The sequence below is a fragment of the Hippoglossus hippoglossus genome, chromosome 12 (genome assembly GCF_009819705.1).
Source record: "Hippoglossus hippoglossus isolate fHipHip1 chromosome 12, fHipHip1.pri, whole genome shotgun sequence".
Taxonomy (NCBI): domain Eukaryota; kingdom Metazoa; phylum Chordata; class Actinopteri; order Pleuronectiformes; family Pleuronectidae; genus Hippoglossus; species Hippoglossus hippoglossus.
The window spans coordinates 12,280,364-12,304,750 of record NC_047162.1 but is presented as its reverse complement, the minus strand read 5'-3'; the positions used below and the strand labels follow the sequence as shown (position 1 = coordinate 12,304,750).

Here is a 24,387-nt window from a genome sequence, read left to right as displayed (position 1 = left end):
AGCACCCATTGTCAATTCATGAACAAAGAACAATTGTCAAAAAATAGTTATTCGCCATGCATGCAGAGAGACAGCTGTCCTGAACGAGAGAGGCCAATCCTCTGTGTGGAATATTCCAGTCTGTCAGCAGCGCGCAAAACTGAATGGCGCAACCCACCGGGGAGGAGTTTTTCCTTTTTTTTTTAAAACCAGGGCCTAAAAATAACCATATTAGCAAAGTCGAAGAGAAAAGCCTCAACTAGTATTAAACGTTCACCTTTGTAACGCAAACATAACCATCACAAGTTGGTCCCCATTGTGTAAGAGCTAAAAAGTAAAAAACAAAAACACAGGCATACTTGAGGAATGAAGGATTAAAGAGAGAGAGAAAGAGAGAGGGTGGGGGAGCTGCCTCGTGACCTGCAAATGGAGGAATGCGCGCTCTTGGCAGCCGGAGCTGAGAGAAGGAGATCAAGACAAACAGGCCTCTGACACCGGCTACGATTTTAATGTCCTCAAACGCACTGCGCACACGCTCACAGCACCGTGCGTAAAAGGCACAACGTGGAGAGACCCCTGTTTTACGCACGCGAACACAAGCGTCCCCCTGCCTCTGTTTTTCAGCTCCTTCAGCAAACAAAGAGTAGAGTCGCATCTTGTTTGTTAGTTTGATGCGGCCTGCGGCGTTTGGAACACTCGATGACGGTGATCCAAAAAGAGAGAGAGCGAAAGAGCGAGAGAGAGAGAGAGGGAGGGGGGAAGCAGGCGCTGAAGCTCGTTGCAGCCCCGATGGTTGTTTATCACGCAGATAGAAATCTAAAGGGCTGCTGCTGTTACCATGGAGGAGGAGGAGGAGGAGGGACAGGGTTCCTGGTGACCTTATATGGCGGTGTGGGGGTTCTGCAACACCATGGCAACCGGCCAGAGCTCTCGGATTACCGCCGTTGCCAGGGCGCGTCAGCCAAGCGAGCGACACTTTGACAGGCGCTTGTTGACGCGTCCTTCCTCATAACGAAGCTCTCTGCCGCGTTTATCTGTTTATTTTAACTTCCTATAAAAACATGCATCGTTTCGAGACAGAAAAACAACCCCCCCCACCCCACCCCTGTGTCGCTTGGTGCAAAGACTTCACGTCGAATCAGAGAGATATGTCCTCGGAGAAAGAGCGTCTCCCCCCCCCCCCCCCCCCCCCCCCCCCCCCACGCACACATACACACGAGCGAGCGAGCGAGCCTCACCCAGTTATGGCGCAGCAGCATTTCACAGCACAGTGCTCGCCTTTGTCTGCAAAGAAGCCATTTTGAGACAGAGAACAGCAGAGAAACCATTGAACAAGTGTAGCCACATCACCTAAAGGTGTCTTCGTCAAAGGGAAGCAGTGAAATATGCAAGATTCCTCCCTATAAGACTCATTTTTTTTGCTCGTTTAAGACTTGGATTACATGTTTTTGAATACTAACTGTAAGTTTACAACATCAATCAAAATATGTATAAAAATATTGGTTACATTTTTTTCTTTTTTCAACAAATAGAGTTTTCAAGATAACGTTTAAATCCACATGTATGATCTGTCATGTTGTCTGTCCTCTGTGAGAATACTTACGTGTATAGACATACCAGCTTGGCAGAATTAAGTGAAACAGCTCAAAATCCATCACCTCTCCAAAAAAACAACATTTCCTTGTTTAGTTTAGTTTTTCTTAACACGATGTAGCTCAGTTAGAAATGTCGAAATGCAGGAGGTTATACGTGACTGCAATCCAGTCTTCAAGGGGAGAGGAGGGATAGTTTGCATATTGCCCACACGAGATGATGCTTGGAGATGCATGTTCGCTGGCAGAGAGGCAAATGCAACTGATTGAAAAAAAGTTTTTTCAAAAGAGCTCTCTATCTGTCGTGCTAATGGATTCCTTCCCTTCACAGGAGACGCTCTCCCACCCTTTATTAAAGCCATTGTTAGAGGATCGGAAGATGGAGCTGAAAACGTCCCTGCCCTTGCGTTTAGGCCTGTTAACTGCATTTCACCAAAGTGCTGAGGTAAATATTTTCACCCTGAGAGTTTTCCCTCCATCTGTTTCCTCTTTGGTTTAACTGCTTATTTTTTTTCAAATCGTTATAGAGACTGTTATGAGTTTTTTTTTTAAAAAGGCAACCCGTCTGGACTTTAATTGTGTTTTAAATGTGCCCTTGGAGCAAGGTCAAACCGTCGTTATACACATTTGGTGCGTAAACGCCAAATGGACGGCACGGTCCCTACACCGTGCCTGAAGTTGTCTCCCCCGTTGTGGGCAGGGTACAACTCAAGTCATCAGGGTTGTTAAGCGTTGCTGTTGTGAGAGGAAAGTAAGTCATTAATCAAAGCAGAGGGATTATCAGTCAACAGTCCAAATCGCAGGCGGCACAATAAACTATTTTACACAAAAAAAAAGGGGCCATTAGTTATGCGTGGCCTGCTCTCTGTCACTATAGAGGAGCAGTGGTACTGTATATAACCTGGATGCTGTATATATCTATATGTCAGCATGCCAGGGAACACATTTGGAATTAAAGATCAAAGTTTCTATGTGGTAACATTATAGCTCAGAAGATAAATTGACAGTAAAGGAAAAAAAAAATACACTTTTAATAACAGTAACTGCATGCCTCACATTATTATTTTTTTTACATTACTGAAAGATCAAAAAACACTGAAATGATTATAAAAGAGTTGAACTTACTCATTGCTACTCCTATCCTACACAGGCCATAAAGTGCAATGCCAAACAAACCAGCCATTACACGTTTTGTCACTTTAACTGTGTTTTTCTTTTCTCCTCCTCCTCCTCCTCCTCCTCTCTCTCTCTCTCTCTCTCTCTCTCTCTCCAAAACCATAAAGCTGTTTATTCACAACAATTTTGGTTTCTCTTTTCTTTTTTTCACTTAAACGAAATATAAACACTATTATATTGGGTGTGCCATGGCCTAGTTAAGACAAAGGTGGATTCCAGGCAGAGGAAAAAAGGCTCAAAATGTCACATCCGGCACATTCTCTTCCTTCTTCTCAATCCTTTCACAGGATAGTTTTTAATCATAGTCCGTGAGAGATGAGGAAATCGAGTGTAAGATCCCTCTTTGGAACAAAGGAAACCCATATAGGCCACTGAGTCCTGTGTGTTTTTGTTAGGAAAATGGCTGCCGATGCCCCCTCTCTCTGCTCTGCGTTGAAGGACTCCTGATCCTCGCCTCTAATAGTGGACGGCTCCTCTGCTGCCGCGCGCTGATTGGTCCGCCGAGCCGCCGCTGTTAACCAGCCAATTGCCCGAGCACCGCAAAAAAACAGTAGGCGACGTGAAACCAAAAAAAAAACCCGGTTTAACCTGAAAAATACACGAGTCCCAATAAGGCTTTATAAATACACACGGGATGTTTAAGAGCCACGCTGCGATCATAAGGGTTTTTAAAAAGCGACGTAAAAACACGAGCAGCTGCATATCCGGGTTGGCACTAGTTTTTCTGTCCTGAGTGGATTAGTGGCAGACAGGGAAGGATGTAACAACCCGCCGCATTCCTACGGTTCTTCCGCATCGTTTAAATCAATTTAGCAACATCCGATCTTCGTAATTTTTTTTTTTTTAAATAAACATAAACAGTTAGCAGTTAGCTCCACGTTAGCTCCTTTGTTAGTTCCCTCCGCAGATAGCGTGTGTTTTATTAGCCTCCAGCGGCGGTTCACTACATATTGACCCCTGTGTATATCTAGCTTGTGTTTGCCATCTGAGTGAAAGCAGCCGGCAGATTCGCCACACACACACACACAAAAAAAAAAATGATTGAGAGGGTTTAGCGACGCACGCTTGCTGCCGCCCCCGTGATTTCCCGTTCTATTCGCACTCTTCGTTTTTAACGAGTCGCTTGAAAGCTCGCCGCTTTTAAACAAAAACCCCCAAAACTGCGGTAAAGAAAAATGATAATACATGACAAGCGGAGGGAGAAGTAAGTTTGCGCCGAAAGTGCGCCTAGCGTCGAGGGTGGTGGGCAAGCGAGCCTGGCGGTGTATTGTGGGAGAGACAGGAGCAGCCACGGACCAGAGAGGCACACAATATGTGCTGGCTCTCGCCGAAAAGGAGGCAGTATTCTTCCGGCGAAATCATGTAATGTAAGCGGCGAAAGGAGAGCGATTCGTGTCTTTTTCATCAGTTCGAGAACCCCCCCCCCCTCCCTCCCCGCTCGAGTCGATCGGACGAACCATGTCCAAGCCCGGGGAGAGAAACAGGTTGAGCGAAGACCATGGCAGAAAGCAGAGTTCAAGTAAGCTGGTTCTTTTTTCTCTCTCTCTCTCTCCTCTTTCTCCAGCTTCTCCTCCTCATGCCTGCTTTCCCGTAACCGGGGGTAAGCTAGGTTCCCCCCCCCCTACCAACCACCGGAGCCATGCATCTGTAGCGTGTGTTTTAAAGTGTCCGCGGTGGGGGTAGTGGTGGTGGTGGTGGTTCACGGGCTCGCAGCAGCAGCAGCCGTGTTTAGCGGGTTGCACTAACGGCGGCTCTCCTCTCTCCTCTCTCCCCCCCCCCGCCCGTCGCTGCAGGTCTGGCGAACGGCATGGACAGCCACCCCGGTGTCTGCGGCTCGGCGGAGAAGCGGAGCCACCACTGGAGAAGTTACAAGTTGATCATCGACCCGGCGCTGAAGAAGGGCTCGCACAAGCTGTACCGCTACGATGGACTCACTTTCAACATGCCCGTAAGTGGACCGCCGGGGGCGAGGGGGACACGGCCACGAGAGTAACCGAGGAGCCGAACCTCCGTGGTCGGTCACAGTGTGGCGGTGTCGCCGCTGCTGCCGCGGACATGCTCCGGCAGCAGCAGCATCCCCCTTAGAAACACACAGCAAGTCTGGAGGGTTTTAATCACACGACCCGACTACTTTGCAACAAGTTAGTGGAGTGTGAAGTTGTGAATGGGATGGATAACATCATTGTATCCCCCCCCTCTTCTCTCTTCTCCCGCAGAACCCCGGGATGGACCCGGTGGACATGGTCCGGGACCCGAGGATCGGTCGCCTCTGGACTAAGTACAAAGAGATGGATCTACCGGTGCCTAAGTTTAAGGTACATACTCTGACAGGAGCTGTGGTGACAGGGGTCTTGTCCCGGTGGGAGCAGGGGTGCTGTCAGAAGGTGCAGACACACCCCCCTCACTCCTCTGTGGGACGTCCAGTGAAAGTAGGATTGTGAGAAAAACAAACTAAATCAGACGCCTGCTCCATCTTTTAGCTGTTTCAACCGGAGTGTGTGCATGTGCATGTTCGTTGTAACCACTGTGGCATGTCCCTTATCTCAGCTGTCAGGAACGACCCCACCGGGTGCAACATTAACCCCCGAAGCCACTTAACGTCATTAACCCGGCCCTCCCCCCCCCCTCCATTCTTCTTCCAGATCGATGAGTGCTACGTCGGCCCCGTGCCTCCCAAGGAGGTGACATTCGCGCGGCTCAACGACAACATCAGGGAAGGATTTCTCATGGACATGTGCAAGAAGTTCGGGGACATCGAGGAGGTGGAGATCCTGTACAATCCGAAGAACAAGAAGCACCTGGGCATTGCCAAAGTGGTTTTTGAGAGCGTGAAAGCCGCGAAGGTGGCGGTGCTGTCGCTCCACAACACGTCTGTTATGGGAAACATCATCCACGTGGAGCTGGACCCGAAAGGTAAACAGTGATTCACTCATTCAAGGGAGGAGAAGACGCGTGGACTATATTTGTTATGCGCGATCGAGCCTCGTCTCTCCTCCTGTGCGCTGACAGCGAGGTGTTGTCTCCATGTGGATTATGAGGAGCGACACCGGTCACGTTACTCAATGTATACGCGCGTTGCCTGGTAACGTGGGGAAATTGAATTTGATTGAATAGTAAGGCTGCTCCCAGGAGCCCGGAGCTGTGGGTGCACTGTGGTCCCACTGGGCCTAATTTCAGACCTGTAAACAAACACAAACCAATCAGTCACAGCCCCCTCCCCATCTCAAGGTGTCTGATCACTCACTTTAATAGAAATTAGTTTCCCAGTCAGTAGAACTGAAGTTTGAAAGCCTTCAAACTGTTGTTTTTTTATTATCTGGCAAAAAAAGTAACTTTTACTCCTATCAAGACAATGTTGTGTATTTATTGTTTACCTGGCGGCACCTTTTGCACCTGTGCTTATTGAATCTGAGAAATAATAAGGACTGATATTTTTAATTAGTGTGTGCACCATTATCTTGCCTGCATAAATGTTTTTTCTGAATTTTTTTCTTGCAAAATTACTTTAATGAGTGTAGATACCGAGTGTGTTTGTGTTATTATTGTATGTCATTTAATTAACATTGATTCATGGCAGATAATCTTTCAGATTCAGATTGCCATATTTACATAAACCATATTTATTGTATAACACACCAGCATAAACAGTGTACAAAATAATCAGACAGGAAACTGTTGTAAGTGCACATTGCTCCTTTACAAATGTGTAAAAAGGATCCTGTCCGATAAGCTTTATTAAACATTCACTGGATTTATACCCGCTCTATAAACTTGGCATCAGATCCACTCATGTTTACTGTTTTGCAGGTGATAATCGCCTCAGGTACTTCGAGCGCCTGATGAATGGCAGCTACAATCCGATGACCCTGCCGGTGGGTGGAGAGGAAGCCAGAGACGTTTCCCCTCGTAGCCTGGCTGAGGTGTTACTGGTAAGAAAAACATTCTTGATACCTTGCATGTAATGGTAGTTGGATATTAATGGATTTAAGCGCAGTCTCAGTTAAACATTATGGTGCACATGTGATTATTTAATTGTTGTGTTACCTTTTAGAACTCAACCAATTTACCAGTCTGAGCTGCCATACTTATCTGTAATCCATTTCACTGGTGCAGCAGGTGGTGGAGTAGAGCAGAGGAAATGTTATCCAGACCCTTGCCTGTGGACTGAAATCACAAAGCCACTGAAATATGTACTTTGGCCTTGTAACATGAGCTCACCCAGGCATTGTGCCTAGATACTCTTATCCACCAGTTTGACCTTTGACATCCTTCAGGTGTATTCTGTGAAACGCACCTATTGGTAATTTGGGGGAAATTGTCCCACTATTTTCCATACCTGAACTAATACAGCTATACAATAGGTTCTAAGGTGCAACATGGAGATAATGGTAGAGGTTTGTCCTGCCTGTGACTTGTCCTGATCCTGTTCTTCTCTTCCAAAGGCCTGCGAGCCCAGCCGCAGGTTGTCAGAGAACAGCGTGTCAGCCGGGGGAGCAGCGTTACCACCCAGCAGCTCCTCCACTCCTCTGTCACTGGATGCAGGCTTCTCCAGCCTAAGGCAGGACACACCCCAGTCCCAGGGAACCCCTGTTACCCCACGCCAGTCAAGTACGCCCTTTTCTCAAGACTCTAATTACTCCAGTCGGCAGTCCACGCCTGCGTACCAGTCCAGCCGACCTGAGAGCTCCGGAAGCTACAAATCCCGGAGACACGAGAGTAAGTTCCAAGATGCGTACAACCGCAGACCAGAGAGGCCTCAGTACCGCAGCAACATGTACCGAGGTACGGGATCGGAACCGGCTCTGTTCAAACAGCACCAACTCACCCCACCTGAGCCTCCACCCTCCACCCCATCTTTCACAGCGCCTCCCCCTTCTACGCCCAACTTCAAGTCCACGTACTCGCCCTACCAGGCTCCGCTGCCCCCTGCGTTCCCCCCGTCAGAGCCTGCTTTTCATCACCCACCCCAAAGGGAGGGTGATTACCTCCGACCACCGCAGCCGCCGCCACCACCGGCTGACACTGACTTTTTGCCCGGCAAGGAGAGACCAGAAACGCCTCCGATTCCCGAGCCCCCACCCGAGCCCGCGGCCCAACCGACCACCCCTCCTCCTCCTCAAACGCCAGAACGCTGCCCCTCACCTGGCTCCCCCGCGCTGGATCCAGAGCGCAATAGCCTGGACTCCCGCATTGAGATGCTCCTCAAAGAGAAACGGACAAAACTTTTGCCTTTCCTCGAGGAACGAGATTCGGACACTGAGGTGCTAATGGAGGGAAGTCCGATTTCCTCCTCGTCCTCTCAGCTATCCCCAATTCCCCCTTACGCTGGCGGCTCTCACGGTGGGCTGCAAAACTCCCGTCCCTCTAGCACAGGCTTGGAGGACATCAGTCCGACCCCGCTGCCGGACTCTGAGGACGAGGAGCCGATTCCTGGAACGGCCCCTCTGGTCAAGAAAATCACTTCTCCTGTCCACGAGCAGATGAGCAACAGTGACCTGCAAGATGGACAGTTTCGAGGCCACACTCCCACTGATAACATGGAAATGGTAAGACACAGTGTTCAATGATACTAGTATAAACACAGCTCCGTATATGCAGAATGCATGATTCCATGTGTGAAGTTTGTTACGCTCAGCTGGAGACAGCATTTAAAGGGACTAAAATGATTGTTTTGATAGTTGTTAGGTGCTGGTGTTTACACAGAGCTATGAATGACAGTTACTCAGAGGACACAGGAAGTGAGGTTTAGTTTCAGTGTGAGGTGGTAGTAGTAAACTTTCCCTTTTGTGTCCTTCTACGGTTTCACAGTGACGGTACCACAGAGAAAATAGTTTGCTGTTGTCAGCTATTGTGCAAAGATTGAAAATAATCTTAAAAAAACCAATAAAAGTAGTTTTTTAAAGAACAAAGGTTTCATGGAAGCGCAAATAAAATACGTAAAATTTCCTGTCTGCACAAGTAAAAGTGCTGGAAAACGAAGTCGTTAATGCACAGCTTGCATCCTCGCAAATACCTTCACATTCCCGTGAAACTGAGCTCCTGGTTTGTAGTCTGAGTTACACATCTGGCCCGTGATGTTGTACTTCTACACTTGCTGCCGTCCTCTTTGAAAGAGAAATAAGAGCCATTCTGCTGTTGGGAATTGCACACTTTCGTTTCCTCTTTCTAACACTCGCCGCACTCGGAGGAAAGCACAGTTTGGTCGTTGGGCCCCATTCATCACCGCATTTCCTGGTTTTTTTCGCTGGGGCTGATAGTGAGGATTGGCTGCAGCATCTCTGCTCTCACGTTTCAAGTTATCACAAAGCAAACAGTGCAAACAGGTCATTTGAGTAACGACTCCACTCCCATGCTGAGTAACCTCTGCTTAGTTTCAACATTAAAACAGTTTGTGACAGAAACGTCTTTTCTAGTATTGAACACCAGGGAAGAGAGTTCAGTTCTGTTATGTTTAAGTCTTTCATTCATATTTACTGATATTGGTTTTAGGACTATGTAATTTGATTCTTGAACAAACAGCTTTTTTTTTTAAACATGCTGACCAACGACTTGGGTCACATGTGTTTGACCGCGCTCGTGCGTCTTCCAATCTTTGAACTTAGATCAGCATTTAAATGTGTGATGCTCTTATTGTGGAAGTTTGTCAGGGGATCAAACCTCAATACATTTTTTCATATTGACTGAAATGTGTCATAGTATCAAAAGCTATGTTCAACTTTTGCTCAGACAAATTTTTTATCTTGTTGACTTACTCTTTAAACAGTTATTCAACTATTTTGACTTGATTTTATTCATGCAAAGCTCTTCCATGGCTGCTTGTGTACAAACAGTATTTTAAGAACTGTTCATATTCGCCAAAAAACATTTCTTTGACTTTGCAACTACAACTCAGGTATTGTCTCAGCACCAGTATTGAAAGTTATTAGATTAGACCAAACCATCATTCTTTTAAATTCATTCTAAGATTAAATATTTAGATGTGAAAAAAACCCATCTTAACTTAAGTTCCACTAATTAGCTGTTACCTGAGCTTTAGATCTTATCTTAAGGTCTTCACACTTAAGGGCTGAACCGACATAGATCTCTGAACTTTCATTCCTCTCAGATCCTAATTAAGGGAGATATGAACTGACTCTGTGACTTTGACGAGCCATGTCTCCCTCAAAATAAGAAAAATAACAGTATACTAAGTGACAATAAAAGTTAAAGTTTGATTGCAAAAAAACTTACATTTTGTTATTGGCCTTATAAAGCTTATAATGTCATCGAGGACTCTAGAAAGTTAGTTTTTTGTTGAGATCTGTGACAGTGCGGCACAAAAGTGTGATGATTTGACACAGAATGACCCGTAAGTAGTTGGTGTTTGCACAGTTGTCACGGAGATGAAAAAAGTCAGATGATTGTTCTTGTGTAACCTGTGGAAAAAAATGATGTTCACTTAGCATAGTCCTGACAGGCTGTCCTCCTTTTTCACACAGTGTCATCAGTCGTCAGGCGAAGACATGGAAATCTCTGACGATGAGATGCCTGGGACTCCGATTAACAGCGGCGAATGTGACAAGGGCATCGTTGTCAACTCCGCAGTGTCCCCGATGCAGACCATTAGCCTCCATCCCCCCGGCTTCCCCCCTATGCAGCACCAGGCCGCCTTCACGATCCCGCATCACCAACTGTCCCTTCACGCTGCCGTCCAGGGGCATCCTGCTCACCTGGCCGGTCATCCCGGAGTGCCTCACCATATGCTTCAACACATGGGGCCCTACCCTCATGGCATGATGCCACTGGTGCAAATGGAGCTGATGAACTGCTTGCGGTGGGAGCAGTGGAGCACGGTGCCCATGTCGTTCCAGATGCAGCAGCAGATGTTGAGTCGCATGGCTCAGACTAGAAGCCCCTATCCCTATCCACACTTTATGGACAGTGGTGCATCGGGGCAGTTTGCTGGGCCCTACGCACCTCTGACTCTCGGTGCTACGCCCACCAGCGGCAGTGCAGCGGCACCTGGGCAACAGTGGCAGCAATCCAGCGTACCAAAGTTCAACCCCACTGTTCCTCCTCCTGGATACGAGGGCAAAAAGGAGGATCCACACAAGGCCACTGTCGATGGCGTGCTACTGGTCATCGTCAAAGAGCTGAAAGCCATCATGAAGAGGGACCTCAACCGCAAAATGGTAGAGGTGGTGGCTTTCAGAGCTTTTGATGACTGGTGGGATAAGAAGGAAAGCTCGGCAAAGGTGAGTCTTTCATTTCACCACTCGAGATAAAAACACAGGAGCTCACATCTACACATGAGCAGAAAGTGTGGGAAAAATATCTGTTTTTATTAGTGTCAATTAAATGTCAATCAAAACAAATTAGGCCCATATTAAATTCATTATTTTATATTTAATGGGAAATAATTGTATTTCTGAACTGTTAATCAGATGCTTCCTTTGGCTCTTAGAAGTCTCGATGTGTATTTTTTCCAAATTTCTTCACATCTTGTAGACAAAGCGACAGATTGGAAAAATAATTGATCTTGAAAATAATCTTTATTTGCATTTAGTTGAGAAGCAGCTAATGTTTCTTAAAAAAAACCTTACTTGAGACTGAGTTTTGTTTTGTTGTTTTTCTCAGGCATCTTTGACTCCAGTGAAGGGCACAGAGGGGAAAGAAGAAGAAAGACCCAAACCCAAAGAGACCATTGGCTCGAGTCTGCTGGAGAACTGGAACAAGGGCGAGGGACTGGGCTATGAGGGAATGGGCCTGGGAATCAGTTTGCGTGGAGCCATCCGTCTTCCCTCCTTCAAGGTACACACTTAAACTCTTATTTTAGAAAACGTGGATAGAGAGGAAGTGTCTTTACTCTCAAACTGTTGCACTCCACTGGTGTTTAATGGTCCCATGATGTGCTCAGGTGAAAAGGAAGGACCCACCAGAGGCCGCAGCAGCAGGCGACAGTAAACGAGCCCGACCCTCCACTCCAGTCGACGACGAGCTGGAGGATGAAGGTACCCCTCTTTTGTCAATGAGGCAAAACAAAAGCAAATACATGCAGTGCTGAGGTTTCTCCTCTAAAATGAATGTTTGTTCATTTCTATCAGACCGGGATCGAGACCCAGCCGAGCTCCCCTTGGACGATTCAAAAACGGACAGCGACGGCATGTCTTCAAAGAGACGGCACTCGCGGCCACTGGAACTGGACAGCGAGGGAGAGGAGGAGGTGGACACGTCAGGGAAGGAGGAGTCGTCGTTGTCGGACAGGGCGGATGAAGCTGAAGCTACCGACAGGCTGTCGTCAGGCAAAGTAAGCTTTCTCAAAAACCACCACTCATTGTATTTGCTGATTACCGGTGCATTTTTGTAATAATATATCTGATCATCTCTTAGGAGAGTGGTGATGAAGAGGGTGACGATGAAGACTCATCCAGCGAGAGCGCCTCCTCGGATTCGTCTGATGATGGTACTTTAAATATCTGACAACAGAAGTAGGTTCATTTATGAAGTACATTCCCTGGAACTAACAATATTTCTTTGCCCCTGTTTCTTGCAGAAGCCGAGAGTTCTGCTTCCTCCAAGGTCGGCTCGGACTCCTCGGCAGAGAGCGAAGACTCGTCCGAGAACGAGTTGAGCTCGGAAGAGGAGGAAGAGGAGGAGAAGGAGGAAGTGGAGACAGTAGGTGAAGACGATGAAGGCAAAGGGGCTGTGACGTCAACGACCTCTTCGTCCTCGTCGTCCTCATCTTCTGATGAAGAGGCAGAGGCCAAGCCCCCGAGCCCACCTGCAAGACCTGTCCTAGAAGACAAGGAGGAGAAACGAAGCAAGGAGGTGGTCAGCAGCAAGATCAAACGCAGACCTCCAAGTCCTGTGGAGGAGAAAGTGGACCTGAAGCCGCCTTCACTTAAAGACCCAGGTAAATATCTTTAACTGCTTCTGTAGAAATCAGGTGAAACACTAAAACAAATGTATTTATTATATTTATCTTTTCTTGTCTTGTAGTCAAAGAGCGAGACGATAAAGACGGCATCATCCCCGTAGTGAAGTCTGAACCTCAGGAGCCCGTAGCGAACCTTCGGCCGCCCACGCCCACAGGCACGGCGCCAGACAGCGACCAGGAGTCGAAAGCCAAAGGTAAAACAGAGGCCAGGGAAGTAGCCTGCACCCCCGGTCGATTACTCCCACCCCACTTAGATCCACCTGTCCCCAAACCCGTCTCCACATCGTTAATGCACCTCCCTCTCCCTCCTCACCCTGCGATCGAAGGTCGCTCCCTCCTTCATCCACCCCCCGGTCCCCTGCCTGACCTCCCACAGCGGGCCAGGCTCCCCACAGATGAGGACATCCCTCGTACACCGGGTAGGGATCTGATGGAGCGTGCCCGCAGTCTGGGGAAGTCCCAGAGCACGGACACAGTGCCCAACACACCGGGTAGTGACGCCCCACTTACGGGCAGTAGCCTGTTGCTTAGCTCGCCTCACATCCCCGGTAGCCCCTTTTCCTACCCCGCTCAGTCCCCTGTCCTCAGTGCTGGAGTCCCCCGCACCCCAGGAAGAGACTTAACCTTCACCCCTGTCTTCCCTGACCCCACAGCACTAACTCTTAATAGGAAAGTATCCTCTGAGAGCCTGGATGATAGACCAGTTTTTAAGGAGCCGCCCATTAGTGCACTGCCTAACCAAACCCTGTCCGCTGGCACAGAGCTCTCAGCTAGTGTCCCTGAAGATCTGCCTGCTGGTCTCACTGTAGACGTCCCTGTGCCATCAGACACCGCTGCTTCAAAGAAGAAAACTGGACGAACCAAAGGCAAAAAGATGCCATCTGCGGCGGACGAGTCTTTGGAGTCCGAGACCACCCCGTTGCCTCATGAAGCACACCTCAGAGATCTAGCCACGCAAATCAAGTCGGCCAAGTCTCCCGACCACCCGAGTCTGGACTTCCGGGAAGGAGACGTCAAGCCTCGGACGGTTCTGCCGACCGAAGACGGCTTCCTGTCCTACGAGGACGAGGCGCCTGTGGTCGTGAAGCCGCCTCGGAGGGCGCGGCGAGGCTGGGAAGAGCTGCTGCTGAACAGCCTGTCCCCCGTCACCACGCCGCCTCGGCCGTACTTCAAGCGACGCTCTGACTTCGAGGAGATGACCATCCTGTACGACATCTGGAACGAGGGCATAGACGAGGAGGACATCCGGCTCCTGCAGATCACCTACGAGAAGATGCTCCAGCAGGACAATGGCAACGACTGGCTCAACGACACACTCTGGGTCGGCCATCCTTATATCCTTTACTGCTCAAAGTCTACTATTAATGAAGTGGATCTGTTTGTATTTGTTACTTTTCAAAACAAAGTTTCCCGTTAAGGAGAGAGAAATCATCAGGAGTTCAGTTCAGTTAAACACTGTTAAAACTTCTCATATTTGTCTTTTTAAAGTTGTGTTGTACCCTGTGTATCAAATAGCAGCCCCCTCTGGTGGTGAAACGGAGGAACTGGGATTAACTACCCCCAGTGTCTGTTGAGTGTTAGAAGTGTTTTTGGTTCAAGGCCTTTTTCAGTTTCTCCCTTGACTCCCCCGCACCTACCAACATCCCTGGAGTGAAGAAGAAGAGGCGAGACGACGGCATGAGGGATCACATGACCGGCTGCGCCCGAAGCGAAGGTTACTACAAGATCGACAAGAAGGACAAGATCAAGTATCTTCAGAGCACGAAGCTGCAGTTGGAGGAGCCGCCGGTCGACACTCAGGTGGGTGGGGGATGATGGATTGTGAAGTTACATGACAACGTGTATGTGCGACGCATTAACCTCAAACTCCGTTTTCTCTGTTCAGGGGATGAGTATTCCTGCACAGGTCCACGCCTCCACCAGATCTGGCTCGGAGCGGCGGTCAGAGCAGCGGCGTTTGCTCTCCTCTTTCGCATGCGACAGTGACCTGCTGAAGTTCAACCAGCTGAAGGTACAAACAAATGGGATGTTTGATTCACCCTGGATTTCATTTGATAAAAACACTCGACAAAAAAGATGTGACAGACGAGCACAACAAACAGACAGTCGCTAATCCTTTGTTGTAATTGTTGTCTTCTTAGTCGACAAAAAGTCAGTTGTGGGATTTGATTTTCAAAACTCGAACAACTTTTCTCCCATTTTTCCCGTTCAGTTCCGTAAGAAGAGGATCAAATTCTGTAGGTCGCACATCCACGACTGGGGTCTGTTCGCCATGGAGCCCATCGCTGCTGATGAAATGGTGATCGAGTACGTCGGACAGAACATCAGACAGGTGAGAGGCCGTTGATCTGAAGTGTTTTTCTTTGTGTCTGTAAACTGACTCTGAAAGGGCCTTGTTAACTTCATATATAGATGTAGTGCACATTTGCTTTATCGGGTCAACCCTTGAAATCTTTGAGTTATGATCGGACTTTCAGTGACTCACAACAGCCTCACGATCAATAAATACAACTGACGGTGACAATCAACTAAGCATGATGCTGATTTGGCTCCTAAGGACCAAACCTATTGAAGTGTTGACAAGTAGCAAGACAATTTGGTTCATGAGCTTCATTTAATTTCGTTAAAGTCATTGGGACAATTGATGATAATTAGATTAGAGAGTTCCTGTATTTCTGTCTGCTTCCCTTCATTTCTCAGATAAAACAATTAGTTTCCTTTTTTAAAGTTATCAAACGTCTAACAAGTATCGATCCTCATTTCCAGGTGATCGCGGACATGCGGGAGAAGCGCTACGAGGAGGAGGGCATCGGCAGCAGCTACATGTTCCGTGTCGATCACGATACCATCATAGACGCCACCAAGTGTGGCAACTTCGCCCGTTTCATCAACCACAGCTGCAATGTAAGTCAACTGATAACAACTTCATGATCACTGGGTGGAAAGTACATAAAGTAAAATGTACTTGTATTTAACTTGAGTATTTTTCATTTACTTAATACTGTTCTTTTTACTTAAGGTATCTTCAATAGTTACTGAGAACTTTGTGATTATTTTTCACACTAAACATGTGCAGCTTTTCTCAACTGAAGAAGTGAATTAGTTTTATTTTCTTATTAAAAGTAAAAGTGTTTCAAGATACATGCCATCATTCAAAAGAAAACAATAATTTAGATAAAAAATGTATATATATAAATATTAGAATATCATCACTCTTTTTCAGAGGTTTTTACCATTTCATTAAAAATATTTACAAACTTTTTAAACAACTGCAACAAAATGCTGCTCACACATTCATGCATCAGTAAAAAAAAAACTAAAAGTGATCAGCCTGCATAATTAGAACTTTTACGTTTTGACACTTTAAAATGTATCTGTACATTTTTGAATTCACGATGCTAAGTAAAAGAGTATTTTTAACATTATTCTATTACTTAAGGAGATTATCTGTATATTTTTTTCCACTCCAAACAGAACAATAAGGTATTAATGTTTATTTGTCTGTGTTCTCTTTCAGCCGAACTGTTATGCGAAGGTCATCACGGTGGAGGCTCAGAAGAAGATCGTCATCTACTCCAGGCAGCCGATCAACGTCAACGAGGAGATCACATACGACTACAAGTTCCCCATCGAGGACGAGAAGATCCCCTGTTTGTGTGGGGCAGAGAACTGCAGAGGAACGCTGAATTAACGTCCGGTCGACGGCAGAAGAATCTCCTGCAGGGTGGAAAGAGAGAGTGTTCGGGGACCACGCGCAGACTCCACGCCGACTCCCCGTACGAGGAGGAGGAGGTGAAGCAGTGAAGGTTTTGCTTGGCAGCGAAACCTGCCAACGGCCTGGATGAAGTTTAAGCTACCTGTACGGAACTCTTCACATATTTAACTCTAGATTGTTTACGAATTATGGTGCTCTTGAAATGAAAAATGCATAGTTTTTTACGAATGCCAGTGACCCAGAATTTACAGAAGACTTGACATTTCCCGCCCCCCCCTCCTCCTCTCAGCGATTTCAGTATTTCAGCACGGCTCCTTTCCGCTTCGAGTCCTGGTTTGTACAGTTTTACACTTTTTTTTTGGTTTTGTTTTCTTCTCATTTGTCTCATAAGCTTTACGTACACCACACGTGATACAGACTCACACGATCAGCTGCTTACTAACACTGTTGAGACGCACAAGCCCACCGGGGGAAACCCAGCCTCTCTGTGAGGGGTGGGGGGGACGTGGTCGCCCCCCGATCAGGTGGCAGACGGCAGCGTTTCCCATCCTGCAGCAGGCGGGGAAGCCACTGACTGAAACCCCTGCATTCTCGCTCCTACCTCCTCTGAACCGGTTTTCTCGGAAAAATTAATCAAACTGATGAAAAAGAAAAAAATCATGAAATCCTGCCACAAAAATCTGGACATTATGGGAAATCTCACCAGCCAATGACGGATCGTGCTGCTTCCTGTTGGTTTATGCAAAAGTTAAAGACGACGTGATGAATTTGTATTAAGGATATTCCAGTGTTTTCCAACTTTTGTTCAGAGGGCTTACCTCTGACTTGTTTCCTTCAAAGACACTATATTTGTGTTTGTGTGTCTGAGAGTGAGAATGTGTGTGTCGAGCTTCTGATTCGAAGTATTTATCATGACATCTTATGAGAGTATGTGAGTGCACTGCCCCCTGTAGGCCACAGCGCAGAAGGCCGACCAATCATGGAGCGCAAAAAAAGTCAAATTAAAAATCGAACCCAGCGTCCACTGGGCAGCGTCTGGAAATACTTGTTTTCAGCTTTGGAAGAAAGAGTTTTTTAAGTGCCATACGAAAGCGTAACTTGCAAGTTGACGTGCAGAAAAGTCACCTGCAGCCGTGGTAACGTGCACAGAGCTGCTGCCTAATTCTCTCTGTTGGATGGTGATGACACTTGTGACTCTACCAGTGTTTAATGTTTCCCGGTGTTGCCACGAGTCTGCGGACGTCAGAGGGTCGTTCATTCTTTATAACGTCATTAAGATATAAAACAGAATATCTGTGAATGCACTTCTGCTTTACGCCCTCTTCAACACGCCCACTCCACCTCCCACTCCCATCAAGACCAAGTCAGTCATTGCTTTTCATTCAGTTTGATCCATGATGGAGATTTCCTTGTTTGTCTTTTCCATCAGTGATGTTTATATTGTATATGATTACTTGTACAGAAGATCTAAAACTTTTTTATCTTCACAGGGTTAACACTTTTAAGACGCATCTTTCGCTTTCTCTCTCTTCTTTTTTTAAAACAAAAGACTGAGTATTTAAAAAACTATTTTCAGGGATCAGTTAAAAAGGAAATCTGAGGGTTTCAAAGGTTGTTTATTTAAAGACAAGGTCCCCTGTGTACAGGAAACAAAAGTCTCCGGCTCCCTTTTTGAAAGATTGTTTCTTGTAGAAACGTCTTCATTTTCTGCCCATTTTTGCTTTATAATCCTGAAATGTGTAAATACCGTAACTGTGAATACGATATAAATATATATATTTTTGTTCCCTGGGATTTGCTACGCGAACACAGCTCAGAGGTGGATGTAACATAATATGGGGCGAGCGCTGAGCTGGTAGCAGGAAATTCAGCTTGTGTCAAGCTTTGTTTTTTTATTTTCTGTTGTAAATTCTATGAAAAGTTGTTTGCGGTGTGGAGAAAAAAAAGGTGCAGAATCGGCATGGGAGGAGGATTGAAGCATCGGCTCGTCTCATGTCTATTTATTACACAACAAATGTATGAAAAGGAAAAATAGTGGAAATAAAGCGATTTTGCATACATCCATAAACAGCTTGTTTGTTCTGTTTGATCTCGGTCGAACCCGCAGTGTCCGACTGCTGCGGAGTTTTCATGAATGAAAACAGTCGACAGCAGCAGCTGATCAGACAAATGACTCAGTGTCAGGTCAGTTTGATCAGGAGCAGGTCATGTGACCCACCCCCCCTCTGACAAACTGAATGGAAGGATGGAGAGAAGGGATGGAGGGAGAGAGGATGAATGGGTGGTAGGAAAGAAGTATGGGAGGATGAATGGATGGATGGAGAGAAGGGAGGGAGGGAGGATGGATGGAGAGAAGACAGAAGGGAAGGAGGGAGGAAGGAAGGATGAATGGCTGAGTAAGAGAAGGAAGGAAGGAAGGATGAAAGGGTGGATGAATGAAAGGATGGAGAGTAGGGAGGATGGATGGATGGAGAGAAGACAGAAGGGAGGAAGGAAGGATGAATGGGTGGAAGGAAAGAAGTACGGGTGGATGAATGGAAGGATGGAGAGAAGACAGAAGGATGGAGGGAGGAAGGAAGGAAGGATAGATGGATGAGAGGGAGGGAAAGAAGAAAGGATGAATGGATGGAAGAAAAAAAAAGATGGACAGAGAGAAGAAAAAAGGGTTGAAGGAAGGGAGGGAGGAAGAAGGGATGGAAGGATAGATGGATGAGAGGGAGGAAGGGAAATAAGGATGAATGGGTGGAAGGAAAGAAAGATGGAGGATGAATGATGGATGGTAAGGAAGGAGGGAAAGAAAGAATATTGACAGGTCTGATGATTGTGGATGTAAAGTGTGTGGAACCACCTGTCGCTGCCTTGTAGATTTTCTCTGTTCCAGGATTTTAAAACTTGACACTTGAATGTTTCAGGAGTCAAGTCTCATGTTGTGATTTCTCTGGAGTGTGACTCTGGTTCAGAGGTTTTCACTCGTCCAGTTTCACTCTTCATTTCCTGTTTCAACTCTGTCATTGATCAGCTGTGTTGGAATTCAGTGAAAATCTGCAGCCTGACATCACCTCCGCACAACCCTGGACTCCCATTCACACAGAGAGAGAGAGAGAAAAGACTCCCAGTGTGCTCTCCCTCTCCCTCCCCCCCTCTATCTGTGTGCTTGTGTGTGTACGTGTGTGTCGCCTCGAGGCCGTGACAGGAGGAGGATGGTGTGACCACACGCAGAGAGGATGGCAGAGTCAGAGACAGCATGGGCGCCCAACTCACACTCATCTCCATCTGCTGAACGATATCAAACACACACACACACGTCTACACCGAGCGATCTGATTGGTCAGATGTTGTCACTCCAACTGTGCTCTCTCTACTTTATAATGTCACAATTTCATGATGCCATCTTTTTATTATGGTACTTTTGCCTTGATAAAAAAAAACTTAGTATTCCTCCAGAGGTTGTGTGGTGTCTCAGATGTTAGCAATGAAAACATTTTCCTGAAATTACAGCAGGTCTTTATATAATCCAGCAGGTTTTCTGAACAGAACATGGTTAAATGTGTAAATGCCTCAGATTTTGGTTAAAGTTTTAACTGATGGTCCCAAAAAAAGCTTGCAGCACTAAAGGATTACGACACAATCGGCTATAAAACTCACATTATGGCCACATTTACAGGAAGTATCCACACATGATGTTCAAACATGTGTCACCCTCGGGTATGAAGTAATTGTCTCACAGAACTGGAAACAAGGCTGAAAGTTGAAAGTTTATATCAGTATTCAGAAACAACAGCGAATATGACAGAATATGTTACAATAGGTTCAGTAAGAAAGGAAATAGTGAACAAGTATCTAATATGTGTTGTTGTTCTTTATTCTGTTCTCTCCACGGAGGTTTTGCTGAGTTATCCATTAGTTTGCATAGTTGAAGTTGTTCTTTGCATGATGCTTGTTTACATAGAGGCCGACAGACAAACGTTTGCATGTTGGGCGCAGGGGAAACATTTCATCACATCAATAGAGTTTTACCACACATTATTTTAGACTCTTTATTTAAGCAGTTTAACAGGAAACATTTCAAATAAAACTCTGAAATTTGGATTAGATGCACCAACTCAAATCAAATGAACACTTCTTATCTGCCTTCCCCTCGCTAGCGCTCGCAGGAAGTTTTGCTTTAGTTGGTTATTTGATGATTTAAAAACCAGGTGAAATGTGATAGTTGGCAGCTGAGACTGACTCGTGATTGGTCGAGTGTTCGTATCGGAGGGACCTCGCTGATCGTGTCATTGGAGCAAGGTGGCAGCGTTAGTGGCTTCTGGAGAGTGGAAGGAAGTGGAGACGCATCATCCGTCTTTACATACAGTTTATGAAATCAACATGTTAGCGGGGGAGTCATATATACGAAAGTTTTAAAGGTTTTATAAAAATGTAAAAGTCTATTAGCGCGCTTTAATTTTACAATATGTTGACCTACAAACAACCTCAGGCCCAAAGTCAGTAGTGAAAGAAAGTAATGAAAACTAAATAATATGCCAGATTTTTAAGAATAAGCACCTGTACAGTGCAAATAAAGGCCGACAGTCATAAATGCACATATCAATAGCACCAGGGCTCCTTTCACATTACTTTAAAGTGTTAGTGATGCAGGGTACAATCATGCAAAGTTAAGTGATAACAGTACTTTTCCTCAGTTTTGTATATGTATTCATTGCTGGACAATCTCTACAGATCTGTAAACTCTACCTCAGGTTCAAATGTTTCTCTGATCACAGAAAAAAATGTGAATCCCTTCTTGTCACGTTTTTATGATTTGAGCTTGAGGCAGCGCTAAAGAGCAGAGAGGAAACACCCCAGTAAAACTAACTGAAGCAGCTGCAGGGACACAGAAGACCCGAGGGGACGCCCGGCCGTCCCCGCGAGGACTCTGGCGTCTCTGGATGCGGAGATGGTGCGGCTGAAGGTGGGGTGCACGTGTCTGAAGTTGTTCTGCAGGGGCGTCACCTGCTCTGCATCCTCCTCCGTGGAGAAGATCTGCGAGGTGAACTGAGCCAGCTGAGAGGGGGAGAATAACAAATACAGTATCACCCAGGAAGCCAAGTATACCTTTATTAATGGAAAGTGTTATCTGAGGTGACTTGAGATTCCTACTTGAGACCACGAGATGAAGATGGGGACTTCGTACAGAGTCCACAGGACCACTTGAGAGCAGGGGGGGGTGGTGAGGCTGCCGTAGTAGCGGTAATACTGACTCATGTTGTGCTTCGGCAGGAGGCTCATCAGCGGGAACGGCTTGACTTTGGTCGTCTGGCCTTTAGAGGAAGGACACGCAGGAGTAATGAGTGAAAGACTGACGCACAACACAAGCAGGTGTGTGAGTGTGTGTCTTCTCACCTTTGTAAGCCACTGAGGACAGTTTTTGTGAAATGTGTCCAAAGTGCACGTTCTCTGCGTAAACAACCTGCAAGAAAAGACAGATATTGGGATGTAACTGTAAGAAAATAAATGTGAATGCTTGATTGTTTAAAATAAAATTCACAAACTGACGTCAATGAAGAATCCCAGCACAGCCAGTCCCGTCGGGTCATCCAGGGCCACTGTGAGATTGGGATGGATGGACTTCATGTTGACTATGTGCAACTGGAAGTGAACCACAAGAAGACAGTTGAGGACCCTGCAGGAGTCTGAGGCAACTCTTTTGCTTTGTGACAGTGTGCAGCTGCCTACTGACCGTACTGTACCTCCATCGGGAATCTGCGTCCGTCCACCGTGTGCTCTGAGCCGTTCGTGGCCGGGCCTCCCCAGTGGAAGTGCAGCTGGATGGTGTGGTACACATCTGGAAGACCTCCGCCGCTCACGGACATCCCACTGCCGACCTGCAGCACGACTGCGAGCAACCAGAATCAAGTCGCCGCCAACACAACTCTCACAAAGACACAATAACACACATGCACAGGAAAGCATCTGCGGTATATTCACCTGAGTGTCCGTCATTTTTCAGTGTCCAGTGGCCGGGCTGGGTCACATCGAAGCCCTCCAGGTGTAAAGGCCCCAGAGACACATTCCTGGTGGTGTGCTGGTCCAGATTAATGGGAGAGTGGTGCTCTTCAAGTAAAGGGTGACACGACGGGAACATGTCTCCCCAAGCGTAAGGATCTGAGGACGGAAGACAAACCACGTGAAGCACAGGACAGAAGAGGAACAGGTGGTGGAGTCCTCTCCAGGGGGTCACGAGACAAATCTGATGAATCTCAAGATGATCACAGTCTCAAAGTTCATTCTTAAACTTGGAAACAGGTCAAACAGTTGACATAACAATTTCCCCACAAGCTCCATTTAGTAGCTGCTCTGGAGCTTTTGACCATATCCCTCTTTCTTCCTCAGATGGATTTTTCCCTGTTGTTGCTGAGTCTCAGGCCTCTCATCCACCTTGGCTTAAAAACTGAGATTGAGATTGACCTCTGAAAAACAGTAGCTGACAAAATTCAGGTCCATTTAGTTGCTCTTCTGGAGCTTTCGACCATAACCCACCACATCACATAGAAACTCTGTACACCAGATGCTCAGATTTCATTTTCTTTGTAGCTCTCTGAGGAAAACTCGCTCAAAAACACCTGTTGAGGAAGAAAGTGTTCGGATCCAAAGCTGCAACAGCAACTAAATGGAACTTGTGATGAAAAGAATACTTCTCGTCTCTCAGACTCTTGCTTGAGTCTTGTAAAATATTAAATATGATTCCCTCGCCTAGAGGCCCGTAGCAGTTATTATTCAAATAACCAAACTGAGAGGAGAAAACCTCTCGATGATTTGCTCCCTACACAAAGAAGAGTGAAACCTCTCTGTCTCTGTCCATGGGTCTAAAGATGCTGCTTCATTTTAAAGGCTCACAAATCAAAAATAGTTGATTAATGTTTTCCACCGACCAGTCGATTACCAGGTAGTATTTATGTTATCATGACTGTTACAATAACAAAACCAGACTTTGTTTTTTAAAATTAAAATAACAGTTGATGGGTCACTTACCACAATGTGGCTCATTGTAGCAGTAGTCATCTGCAATACAGAAACAGCTAAATGTCACTTTTTCTTTACTTTAATTCAATACACTTGAATTTAACAAATATCAGAAACCTTTAATATAGTTTCTGTCGCGTGACTAAAGCAGGCCCCTCACCAGAATCCACGGAGGACAGCAGCACCGTGAGGAGAGCAGCGGTCCACATCATCGTCCCGCAGCCGGAGGAGCAGACACTATCTTGAGGTAGACTGAGGATCAGTGCAGACGTCGCCGCTTAAATAAGGAGACGGAGGTGAAAGCTGAGTTTTTTTATTCCCTCTGGCCCTGATCGCTGGACTGTGTCATTACCAGTCTAGTGGTCTTTTTTCCTGATCAACAGGCTCATTGATGCACACACACAGCTTCCCCCCCTCCTCCTCCTCCTCCTCCTCACCCTCCTCCTCCTCACCCTCCTCGCCGCTGCCAGCATCGATGCCCAGCGACTGGTAACAAGACACATTCATCTCATGGGAAAGTCGAGCTGAGTTGGAAAGCAGCAGATCGTATGTATGGTTTAACGTCAGCGGTGACGGCCTGAATAGGACAGAAGGTGACGAAACAAGACCTGGGGAAATCCATCTGATCATCTGGGACCATGTTTTAATGAGCTTTAGGCAGGTTGTCCTTCCCCCCCCTCATCATTGTTCAGCACAGTTTCAATGTAGTTTATGTGTATGATGAAAATCTGAAAGAAAAATTATTCAAAGTTTATAAATATATTTTCTGATTAGTAAATTAATTAAGTATTATAGAATTTGTAATCTTTTGTAGCTGAAATAACTGGGAAATAAAAAAAAACATCATACAGAATTAATTATGTAGCTCAGGAAATAAAGATTAACTTAATATATTTAGTTTATGTGCCTTTATGTTATCTTCTGTGTTTTTTCCTTTCCTACAAATTGTATTCTAACATAGTTCATCTCATCTTTTTACCCATGAGTCTTTGGCTCAACGTCACTTT

General features: G+C 46.2%; 2 protein-coding genes across 6 annotated transcripts; one reads left to right on the top strand and one right to left on the bottom strand.

Moving 5' to 3' along the window:
* Positions 1-1,323: 1,323 nt before the first annotated feature.
* On the top strand, positions 1,324-21,753 carry setd1ba (SET domain containing 1B, histone lysine methyltransferase a). Of its 5 annotated transcripts, none has more exons than XM_034603267.1 (19): positions 1,324-1,440; positions 1,903-2,016; positions 4,541-4,695; positions 4,964-5,062; positions 5,390-5,660; positions 6,555-6,676; positions 7,190-8,293; positions 10,226-10,981; positions 11,364-11,537; positions 11,644-11,737; positions 11,831-12,033; positions 12,117-12,189; positions 12,280-12,639; positions 12,726-13,997; positions 14,297-14,463; positions 14,549-14,674; positions 14,876-14,995; positions 15,430-15,567; positions 16,181-18,446. In XM_034603267.1, the coding sequence occupies exons 3-19, from the start codon at positions 4,555-4,557 to the stop codon at positions 16,352-16,354; spliced, it is 5,394 nt and encodes a 1,797-aa protein (XP_034459158.1). In that variant the 5' UTR covers positions 1,324-1,440; positions 1,903-2,016; positions 4,541-4,554; the 3' UTR covers positions 16,355-18,446. The 5 variants fall into 5 exon arrangements, 4 of the variants coding, with proteins under 4 accessions (XP_034459158.1, XP_034459159.1, XP_034459157.1 ...); XR_004615731.1 differs by lacking the exons at positions 1,324-1,440; positions 1,903-2,016 and adding exons at positions 3,774-4,266; positions 21,737-21,753 and having other exon boundaries at positions 16,181-17,261; XM_034603269.1 differs by lacking the exons at positions 1,324-1,440; positions 1,903-2,016 and adding an exon at positions 3,783-4,266 and having other exon boundaries at positions 12,726-12,857; positions 13,425-13,997.
* Positions 20,253-23,824, bottom strand: car15 (carbonic anhydrase 15). Its single transcript, XM_034603271.1, has 8 exons — positions 23,541-23,824; positions 23,390-23,419; positions 22,346-22,522; positions 22,108-22,253; positions 21,914-22,006; positions 21,761-21,827; positions 21,518-21,678; positions 20,253-21,421 (listed from the first exon to the last, which is right to left on the bottom strand). Exons 1-8 carry the CDS (start codon positions 23,590-23,592, stop codon positions 21,197-21,199), a joined length of 951 nt encoding a protein of 316 aa, XP_034459162.1. The 5' UTR covers positions 23,593-23,824; the 3' UTR covers positions 20,253-21,196.
* Between the last annotated feature and the right edge of the window lie 563 nt (positions 23,825-24,387).